Here is an 11,567-nt window from a genome sequence, read left to right as displayed (position 1 = left end):
GGAAGTTACGACAATGACGGAAGAAACTAAACATGATATGGAAGTAGAGGATTTTGAAATTCTGCTGCTCGAATCCGCTCTTCGTGGCTATCTTTACGAGCCGCAATATAGTGAAGAGCAGCTGAGGCTGATGGAGGATCAGGAGGCGGCTGCCTGTCGCGAACGAGGAGCCCGGACTGGGTCGAGCTGAGGCGGGCTGCTGGTGCGTGTGCTCTCGCTGTGCGCTACGGACACAGATAGAGTCCGTCTGCTGCAGAGAATTTCAACGATCGCAATTTCTCCTAGACGAAATCTCTGAATCAGACGAGCACACGGACGTTTGTGTTGTGATGTGAACCATCCTAGTTTCGCCTGACTGAAAATCCAGGTATCATGCAATAATTCACCATATAGAAAGAAATACAAACGAGTAATTCACTAATGAGTTTGCCAATGTAACGGGGTTCGTTGTTGTGGGAAGAAGGAGGCTGGAACCGGCGAACATTTAAACATTTTAATAGTAAAATAAACAAATACAAAACAAAAGTATAAGCCAGCTGGCCACACACAACAGAAACAAAACATAAAATCAGGCCTGTTCCTTTTATGCTTCCGCTCCTCCGTGAGAGATATGAGACCGCTGCACAGGTGCCATTCATTATCACTCGCGTCGTCCTCTCACGTCCCTCGCCCTCGTCCTGCTCGCCACAGCCAACTAACTAGACATTTTTTGTGAAATGAATTTCAAACTCATTTAGCAGCTAGCCTTCTTGTAGACGGAAGAGTGATTTCTCTGATGTTTGCGCTGTTCTGGATTAGTGGGAGTGGCTTGCGGAGCTGTGCAACGTGGTGCATTGTGGGAGTTGTTGTCTTACATACAAATGCGCCCTAAAGTTATTTTCTGTCTTTTCTCGGTCAAGAGGGCACCAAATTCAAAATTTCTTTTACATTTCGACTACATATATAACCCACTTTCAATAAAGATTAATGTTGAAATGGGTGGAGTGACCCTTTAACATGATCTGTTTTAGTGAGCACCGCCCGCTAGATGGCGCCATTTAACGATACAAATCATAATTTAACTTTCACTTTATAACCATAGACAGTATAAGAAGTTTATAACACGACTGTTTTGGCTTCCTCATTTTAAGTGCGCAAATGCTGTGTTTGCTAATCCATTTTAAACTGTCAAATGGGAAAATACCATGTAAGATTACTTACCCAAAAATATCTTTTGAATGAATTTCTAAAAAGTACATTTAAATTTTTTTTTTTTAAAGTCATACTCATTAGCTCATGTTACATCATATAATATGTACTGTACATTATGTTTAAAATAATAAAACATGTCAATTTATAATATAAATTAGTCTTTAATCAGTCATATAAATCACTAATCATCAGTCTTAAGTTCAGTTATTTATTTTAAAATTCAAATAAACAATTTTATAGCCTATTTGACCCTGTTCTGGTCAACTCAAAACAAATGTTTGAAATTTACTTATATGTTTCAGATCACCACAATGGTGTGTATGTAAAAAATTTAAAAAAAGAAACATTCATTTAGAAATGAACCTATTTTTCAGATATTTTTTTATATTTTTATCTGATCTAATTCCTATCTTAAACCCATCTTTTGTATAAGTACATTTGCACTTTACAGAAAAGTGAGGCTATATTATACAGAACAAATTGTAGAAAAGGAGTGCACTGCTTGTATCTGTGTCAAATGCATTGCATTTATATGCTTTAGATTAGCTACACATATTTCTGACCCAGAGCTGAATTAATGTAACATTCTTCAGGGCATGTTTGAACCATCACGTTCCTATATATAATAATATATATATGTTAATAATCAGTTGTTATAAAATTTCAATAAGTGATACTTCCATAGTAAGTAGCCTAGCATGTTTCTTTTTAAGTAGGCCTAATTGAAATGGCCTTTGTCCTTTGGTAGCCTACCTCAGACCCAAACAAAGCATAATGGTTCAAAATTCACGCTTGCTTTATTTCATGCTTGAGGGAGATTCATTTACCCATTTAAATTAAGTTGTACACTCACTTTAAAAATTCAAGTTTTTCATATAATTTTGCCATTTTCATCATAAGTTGTAAAGTTATGCCTGTAGGCCCTACATTTACTGCGCACCCTCCACCTTTTGATGGGAGGAGAGAGAGAGAGAGAGAGAGAGAGAGAGAGAGAGAGAGAGAGAGAGAGAGAGAGAGAGAGAGAGAGAGAGAGAGAGAGAGAGAGAGAGAGAGAGAGAGAGAGAGAGAGAGAGAGAGAGAGAGAGAGAGAGAGAGAGAGAAGGTAAACTGACTCTCAGGTTTATTTTCATATGGAGCTTTTGTGCGCGTTTACAACTATCTAACTATCTGAGCATCTGTCGAAAGCTACACAGGGCTGCAAACGGATATTTTCTCCTCAATGGTAAGTGCATGTATATGTTTAATATTGCATCTTTTAAAGTTTTTGGGAAGTTTTGTCATGTAGCCTATATTAGAAGCCGTCTGTTGTTGAACAAACATGGTGAAATATAGCCTATGCAATACAGTAATTGATGCTAGAGCATACTACATAAGTATTGTGATTTCGCTCAGTTAAAAGATACACGTTTTTTATGTTTGAATGAATAATCTTAATGGACATTGGAAATTATTATTTTTAACGAGACACGTCATCAAATCACATCTGTTCACAGTATTTCTGTTATTGTTTTTGTTATAGCCTTAAGCTCGTGAGTGAATTCACTTTATTTGTTTTTATTTTTATTTTACTTTTACATTTTCTCGGGATAACTCCCATTGCAAAAGGATGGCATTTGTCATATCAGTTTCAAAACCATATCGCATGTTAATTATCCATAGGCTATGCCAGGAAGTTCCTAAAGAGTAAAGACCATTCACATTTTTGAATTAACTTAGTTAAGTTACCTAGATGGATTAAAGGTTGGTGTTTCTTTCAGACATGTGGAGAAAGAGCGTGTGTGAGGGGTGTAATGAGCTCATTCGGGACAGGTACCTGCTCCGCGTGCAGGACGGACTGTGGCACGAGCGCTGCCTGCACTGCGCATCATGTCGCGAGCCTCTGAAAGACACCTGCTTCCTCCGCAATAAGACACTCTACTGCAAGCGAGACTACCAGAAGTAAGACTCTACTTACTGCTATTTGTGTAAACAATTATTTCGTTTTATGATACTATTTGACTTACTATTTAAAGTTCAATAGGAAAAGGGTGAAGTAAGTGAGTCCACGGTAGTCAGAAGTTTCTTCCAGTCAGACGAAGCACGCTCGTAACCTAGATATTATGATCTTAATTTTTCGCATACATTTCTTTACTGTTGATCTATTTTTTTTATAAATAACTTGTATTTATTTGCTCATTTAAAATATTTGTTACTGTCTTTAGAAAACGAAAACAATTTGATTGCACTGGATTACTGCGAGAAATATTCCAAATATGTGTCTTTCCTTGTAGACATAAAATTACAAATTGGTCATAGAAAATGGCCATAGTTTTCTAGCAATACTTACAATGGATTATTCCCTTTGTAAAGATTTAAGGCTTACAATAAATAGGCTCTATTCTATTCCTCAATGAAAATTAAGGTAATAACCAAGTTTAGTTTAAAAATATTTTGATCATGCTTAATTTACTGCAGAAATTCCTTTCATTATTCTCGAAAGAACATTTTAAAGATTAATCTGCACAGAAATACTATTTAAGTATAATGCCAAATTAAGGTTTGAGTATCTGAACATACTCCAGCAATGATACAGTAAATAATTTACTTTCCATTCCTGTTTACTTCACAGATGGCAGTGGTGTTTATTCTATTGATTCTAAAGTTTGGATGTTGCAGACTGGTTTATTTCTTGCTGTTAAATTAATTTTGACAAGGCAACTTTGTGCCTAAAATACAATTCTAGTATTATTTTTACATTTTAATTAACAACAAATTTCATTCCTGACATGTTAAATCTGCATGCTTGCTGATATAATATGATGCAGCCATGTACTAATTTGTTAGCACATAATTGTTTACCGATTTACATTAATATAGTAAACCTTATGAGTGTTGGTGTTTTGTGTGTGTGTCTGAGAGAGACCGTGCGTATTGAGGGACTTGGCACAGAACTCCTGAAAGACAAGGTGACTGCAGGAGGAAGGGTCGCGGTGGGCCATGGAATGCGAGAAGGCTTTCACACACAAACACACACCGTTAGATCAGGAGGACAGCACTACTGACACACTGTCAAGATGTGTTAAATTAGCAGGACCCATCGGTGTGGCAACGGCAAGCTGGGGACAGCATATGGCCACATCGACATGGTGCGCAGACCCCCTACTACCCCCAAAACTCACTCTGAGTCTCATTCACACACTCATATGCACATTCACCTCCAAATAAATAAATAATAAACGTTTGCCAAACGACAGAGCGCAATGACCCTGAAAAAAACAGACAAGGCACACTATTTGAGTTTTCATAAAGTTTCATTTCAATATAGCTGATGTATCTGCTCCAGCTGACAAAACGTTTGAGTTTCCAACAGAAAGGCTCTGACTTCTGCAAAATATAATGCATTTCACATTAGGAGTCCATCAGCCAAAGTAGTAATTATGGAGAAGTGTCCAGTGTGCTCAAGAGAGCTGAGGCTGAGTGGAGGATTGAGCCATATGTTCTGGGTATAGCAGAGCTTTGTGCAAGAGAATATTGAGTGTTTGTGTGTTCATGTTGGGAAGGGGGTGCATGTTGCGGCGATCTCTGTTTGTGAAGTATGTCAAGGCATCTGGATAGGTTGGTGCCCAGTGGTGCCCCTGCTTGATGCCCGTCCGACCGTGAGATATCCGACCTGACCAATTAGCCACATACGCGGTGCTTGGCTGGCAATCCTACCCAGTAGCCCAGTGCTTATAACTATAGGCTCAGGGGTGGGGAGCTCGCTGACCCAGCACTTACTGACCAGGTAAAGGAGCTGCTTTACTGTAAATGGGTCAGCAGGCTGTTCTATTAACAGATACTTCATTGTTCAACATTTACCCACTATCGTTCAAAAGTTTGGGGTCAGTGAGATCTTTTTAATATATTTGAAAGAAGTCTTTTATGCTCACCAAGGCTCCATTTGTTTGTTCAAAAATAAAGTAAAAACAGTAATATTATTACAATTTAAAATAACTGTTTTGTAATTGAATATATTTTAAAATGTAATTTATTCCTGTGTTGGCAAAGCTGAATTTTCAGCATAATTTCTCTAGTCTTCAGTGCCACATGATCATTCTAATATGCTGATTTGATGCTCAAGAAACATTTCTTATTATTATCACAGTTATGCTACTTAACATTTTTGTTAGTTAGGGTTATTTTTTTCAGAATTTTTCAATTAATAGAAAGTTCAAAAGAAAAGCATTTATTTGAAATAGAAATTGTGTTTAACAATGTGAAAGGCTTTACTTTTGATCAATTTAACCATGTCTTAATACATTTATAATTCTAACATTTAAAAAAAAACGTTTATTGTAATAATGGCGTTTTATTAATATTAATATTAATGGTAATGCTAAATTACATATATTATGATATATTATGATGTACACATTTCTAGTTTGTTGTCCAAAAGAATCAGGCTCTAAAGAGCAGGTGGGACAAATAGTGGAATCAACATTTTTAAAGCAACATAGCTGCTTCCTGATAAAAATAGCGGTACTTTTTATCTTGTCAATGCAATTTTTAAATAGCTCTATATCTAAATATATCTTGAAGCATGTGTCATATTGCTTCCAATGATAATACAAACATGCTATTGACATATTCTGCTGTGCATTCACACACCATAGATGCTCTTGCATATAATGGAGTAGCGGGCAACACTTCTTTCTGTCTCTCCTACTGAACCCTAAAGAACTCGCAGCGGTTTCCCCAGCAACCCCAGGGCAACACTAATAGTTCTCAACAATGCAAGGCTTTGGGATGTTTCAATCCATACTTACGAAGGAGGAAGAATTTTTGCTGTCTACTTGAACAGTGCAATGCTCCCATGCCACCTAGCTTATACACATATAAACAACATCACCCACTGATCAATAGCCAAAAGCCTATAATTGGTACAAATTGTAGCAACACAATTATCTTTAATGCATCAACATACAGTAATCACAGCACTGTCATTTAAAGAAACAGTGTTTGATGAGTTCAATCCAAATGTCAGAGACTGAAATTAAAACTTGGGGTCCTTTTAAAGCAAGACACCACAGGTAAATATAAAACTAATACATATCACCATCCTTAACCCCAGTTGATTAATCACTGTACATTTATGGCAATTGTTTTTCTATTGCAAGTTTTCTGAAATGTTGTTTAAATATGCAAATTAAGCATTATCTAATTATATATGTGCTAATTTGCATACACTTCCAGAACAAAAATCTGAACATTGTTTGAACCCAATGGTTCAGAATTCTTGTTTCATTTTGTTGACATATTAGTGTTAAAAGTTTTTTACGGGATGTTGGATAAGTCAGAAAATACTGTCAACAGCCAGAAAAAAATACGTTCACCACGTTTTTAGGAATAAAATTTGATATAAATCAGGCAAATGTTATATGAACAAATCTCTCTGTAAAAGCCTTCAGAATATAGATAAAGTATATGTAACTGGAAAGTAAAAAAAAAAAAAAAAACTTTAAAGATATGTATTGTAATTGAATTCTACAAATGCAAATAGATAATATGTCTACTTTCCACTAGTCTGAAAGAGAACATGTTATGGAAGCCAAATAGCCCAATATCTCAAAATTGAGCAGTACATGAAAAAACAATGGTTTTTCCTTTAGTGTCTGTCTTGCATGCTTAAAGGAGTAACCTGTCAGCCCAAGTCTGAAGCTGTCACACCTCTGGGGATGATTCTCTCTAAGCCTCCCTGTCACGCTCACCCTAAACCTTAAACATACAGCTCCCCTCTCCACCCCCCTCCGGGCACGGAAATCTCAGGCCAGTTTGACAAACAGAAAATGTGGAGTCTGCCAAGGCAGTACAATGGCAGTGAGGCTCTGGGCCAGCTCCCTCTTTTGTCTGGGCTTGGTTAAGTCGAGTTAAGATCATTCCCTGGACCAGCCTCGCCCGCCGGGTGGCGTGATTCTTTCCCTCCGTCTGGAGCCACGGCCTGCCGAGCTCCTTTCTCCCCCCTCCCCGGGAGTCCTGCCCCGGACACAGTCGTGGAGCCGGCCGCCTCTGTCTAACCCACTGAAACCCAGCTCTAGTTGCCAGGCGCTAAGACGCACACTCACCATGCTGGAGGTATGCGTCTGCATGCTTGTTTTTGGGTGGAGGGGACATGGCAAGTTCTTGTCTGACTCCTTGATGGACGGGGCGACTCAGCAACATTCCTGGAATCTCTGATGGCACACTGTAAAACTCAACAAGTTAAGGAAACTCAAACCATTTGAGAAAACCAATTAGGTTTAAATGAGTACAGTGAATTATAAATGATTTATCCTTGCATATCATCATTTTTTTTTAATTCACATGCCTTCCTAATCTTTAATCAAAATAACTTCCCCTTCCTCTTACAACGACACCTCTTCTCTGATGACGTGTTTACTGGCGTGAGGGCGGGACAACCTGTCACTCACATGACATCACAACAATAGCAAATGACAACAATTCAACGATCCAGTCCATTCCCGATGGACAAAATCAAATCTCGAGTCTAACATTTCTTCTTGTTTGAGAAGCTGTTTCGCTTAGATGCATCACAATAGGGAAGAAAAGACTTGCTGACTTTGACAGTCTGAAGCAAAGCATATTGGGAAAATGGAGGAAACTCATTCAGTTTGAGTTCTGCTTAATATTATCAGTTATTGAGCTCGCGTAAAATCTCTTATTAAGTACAATGACCTTTCAGTATTTGAGTAAAAGGAACTTAAGTAAATTTGACTGTTAGGTTTTAAAAGAATAAAATAATTCTATGCTGTTCATCAAGCGATTCTGAGAAATGCATATTATTTATCCTTTCAGATTGTTTTTAGTACGGTGCAAGGGCTGCGCAGAGATCATCTCTCCGGCCGAGCTGGTGATGCACGCAGGCCCTGCGGTTTTCCACCTGCGGTGTTTCTGCTGCTGTGTGTGTGCCTGCAGGCTGCAGAAGGGAGACCGATGTGTGCTTACAGGGGACAGGCTTTTCTGTGCCAGAGACTATCACAACCAACTGGCCAGCCCAACCACCTCCGACTCAGGTATTGTTTTAAAACCACAGCACTGCTCATGCCTTCCTTATACACTCAGTAAGGTCATGGTGCCTCTGTAAATGATCTAATTATATAAATCAGGTGTGGTAAATAAAGGAGACGTCCCAAATGAGCAGTGCTTGGGTCCTTTATACCAGGACTGAAAACCACTGTTTAAAAAAATAAATAAAAAATAGAGGATTCTGGCTTCTTCTGGTACACCTTACATTCACAGGCACAGCAATGCTTAGACTAGATTAAAGAATGAAATTGATTATATGTATTAAAATAGTACTGTTAATAATAATAAATACAAATAGTATATAGTAGCCTATAAAGTATAAATGAATAAATTATATTAATAAAGTACTATGGTATAATGCTATAAATTAATCAATAATATAACAGAATATATTAATATAATATATACCAATCTTTTATGATAAAGGTATATTATATTCTAAAATAGGTTTTCTATTTTTATATATATATTTTAAAAATGTAATTTATTCCTGTAATGGCAAAGTCTCTTCAGTGCCACATGATCTTTCAGAAATCATGATTTGATACTTAAGTAACAGTTTTTAAAACTCTCTTGAACTTATTTGTTTTCTTTAGCTTTTAAAACAGGTTGATGCTCTTATTTTCTTATGTGTTATTTTTGTTTTGATTACTTGACTTTGTACGGCACTTTGGTCAGTCCTGGGACTGTTTTTAAATGTGCTTTATAAATAAAAGAATATAGAATATTTATTTCAATTTCAGTTCATTATTATCACTAATATTATTATTGTTTATTATCTTTTATGGCACTACAAAAATGTTTCCTTAACTATAGGTAAAAGTGAAGATGCTGAGGATGATGATGATGAAGACAACATTAGGACTGCAGGGGAGTCTAACACAATAGGAGACGTGGAACACAAGAGGCCTAAAAGGCCTCGAACCATCCTTACAACACAGCAGAGACGTGCTTTCAAAGCTTCCTTTGAGGTCTCATCCAAACCATGTCGAAAGGTCAGCCATTAAAACAGACAGCCTGAAAATTAAATATAATAATAATAATAAATTAATATAAAATGCATGAAATATAAAATAATACTTTAATTTAATAGTTTAATAACACATTTCCTATACATTTACATTTTATTTAAATTATTATCTTTTAAATTTTGTGAAGGAGGTTTTTGTGTAGCCACAGCTGGTCTGGACAGCAGTACTGTATGTATTTATCTCTGTTGATCTGATACTCTAGTGTGGGTCAGTTCATCAGTTAGCCTACATGACCCATAGACCATGAAGGTCACACTATGGCTTTCTCTCTGTCTGTCTCTCTATTGTAAGGTAAGGGAGACCCTGGCAGCAGAGACAGGATTGAGCGTACGAGTCGTTCAGGTCTGGTTCCAGAACCAAAGAGCCAAGGTAATGTGATGCCCACCGACACAGACAAACACAGTCATTGAAAGAACATCAACTTATGCAATTGATAACAGATCTCTTTCTGCAGTATATGAGCTTGCCAATAAGGAAACAAGCTATGTTATTGCCTCATAGGAAACTGATGACATATTATGTATAGATCCCCGTAGATTAGACTTGGATTTCCTTTCAGTGTGGTGTTCTTTTTTCTGCCTTTCCTCACATTACAAAGAGATTTTCTCTTATTAGTTTTCTCATTTCTATATGTGAACATGGACATGTTTTTATTAGGCTATAAGATTCTCTTTCACACACATTGTCTCTTTAGATGAAAAAACTGGCAAGAAGACAACAGCAGCAGAAGCAAAGCGTGTCCTCTCAGGAGAAAAGGGATAGCCAATCACAACACACTGGTATACAGAGTTCAACAATTTTACACTTTGCTTCACCCCAGGTTATATTCTCTTTTTAAACCCCACTTTTAAAGTAACGTTTCACACTTGTAATAAGCACAGCTTTAACCCTATATATTATGTAAACGATTCCCTCTTCAGTGAACTGATTTCACCAAGTACAACATCCTTGTTGATCCTGGAACAACATTCCAATCAACCAATCAGATTTGAGGGACAAGTTTACAGTTTATGTCAATTTTAGGCCTAAGTGTTACTGTCCAATCCTTTCCCTCTGGTTTTAGGGAGAAGATATGGGTAGGGTTAGGTTTAGGGATAGAGATAGGGTTAGGACTAAGTATTTGGAATTTTGTTCCAGGATCAACAAAATCTGTTGATCCAGGTGGGGAACATATAGGCTACCGTCTTCAGAATGTAACGGCCAGTTGTTTAGCAACAACCAATCATAAACTGAATAGCATTAAATATTCATGAGCTTTGAACACTCAGAAATGTCTCACGCTGTATACCATTTCCCACAAAATAAAAATAAATAAACAGTCAAAGAGTGGCGGAAAACGCGTTAATTGGGACGGAGAAAACTTCTTTATTCGTTACAAGTTTCTTAATGTCAAACTGGAAGTTAGCTAAGTCACAGTAGAAATAAGAGCAATGCGCAACCATGAGACGAGACGTTTTTTAAACAGGTCGCGTGCTGTATGTATTTGTCCAATTATTAATAATACTAACACCGCATATATTTACATTAGAACGTTAATTCGGGGTTTACGAAAATGTGAGACGTGTAAATAAAAAATTAGAATGATCTGGCGTTAACAATTTTATAGCCTATGTGAAAAGCGTTTATGTGGCTTAAAATTAATCCTTTATGCGAAGATATGTAAGTAAGTAGCCATCTACACTGCACTAAAATAATCTGTTCTTGCCATTTGTGTGACCACAGCGCCTTCTTGTGGAGGTATGCCTGCTGAGCTGGAGTGCGCAGGTTCATATTCACTTACCCAGCAGAATATCAGTCTAGACTCACAGAGCTTCGAGCTGGACCCCTTCAGACAGGGCCTCACCCCTCCTCAAATGCCTGGAGACCACATGCATCCCTATGGTATAAAACACACTAGGCTCACAGTCAAAAATACAGGACTGGAGATAGGCATACTCTTTGCTTCTTGCCCATCCCATTAATTTATCATCTCTCTCTTTAGGTTGTGACACAATCTATGATGATACAGACAGTGACCTGTGCCATTTTGGAGACTGCATGTCGTCGAGTGAACCCTCACTTTTAACACCGATTGACCGATTGTATTCAATGCAAGATTCTTATTTTGCCTCTTGATTGTCATTCAGACAGCTCAGGAAAGATTTATGGGGAGAGAGTGCAAGTGTATGTATGCTTGTGTGTGTATTCTGCTTATGCATGTTTTTAGGGTGGTGACTGGCGACAATGGAAATGTACTGTGATGAAAATGTTCTTTGTGTAATTTGTATTTATTGTTTTATGTGTGTAATCTGGACTGAATTACAA

General features: G+C 37.4%; 1 protein-coding gene across 1 annotated transcript; it reads left to right on the top strand.

The window, feature by feature from the left end:
• Positions 1 to 2,583: 2,583 nt before the first annotated feature.
• On the top strand, positions 2,584 to 11,567 carry lmx1a (LIM homeobox transcription factor 1, alpha). Its single transcript, XM_056269528.1, has 7 exons — positions 2,584 to 3,129; positions 8,002 to 8,219; positions 9,049 to 9,227; positions 9,555 to 9,632; positions 9,958 to 10,042; positions 10,986 to 11,144; positions 11,245 to 11,567. Exons 1-7 carry the CDS (start codon positions 2,951 to 2,953, stop codon positions 11,376 to 11,378), a joined length of 1,032 nt encoding a protein of 343 aa, XP_056125503.1. The 5' UTR covers positions 2,584 to 2,950; the 3' UTR covers positions 11,379 to 11,567.

Source organism: Rhinichthys klamathensis, unplaced genomic scaffold (assembly GCF_029890125.1).
Source record: "Rhinichthys klamathensis goyatoka isolate OS25496 unplaced genomic scaffold, OSU_Roscu_1.1 h1tg000281l_1, whole genome shotgun sequence".
In the NCBI taxonomy this organism is placed as follows: Eukaryota; Metazoa; Chordata; class Actinopteri; order Cypriniformes; family Leuciscidae; genus Rhinichthys; species Rhinichthys klamathensis.
Note: the sequence above shows the minus strand (reverse complement) of the source record. Positions and strands in the feature narration are given on the sequence as shown.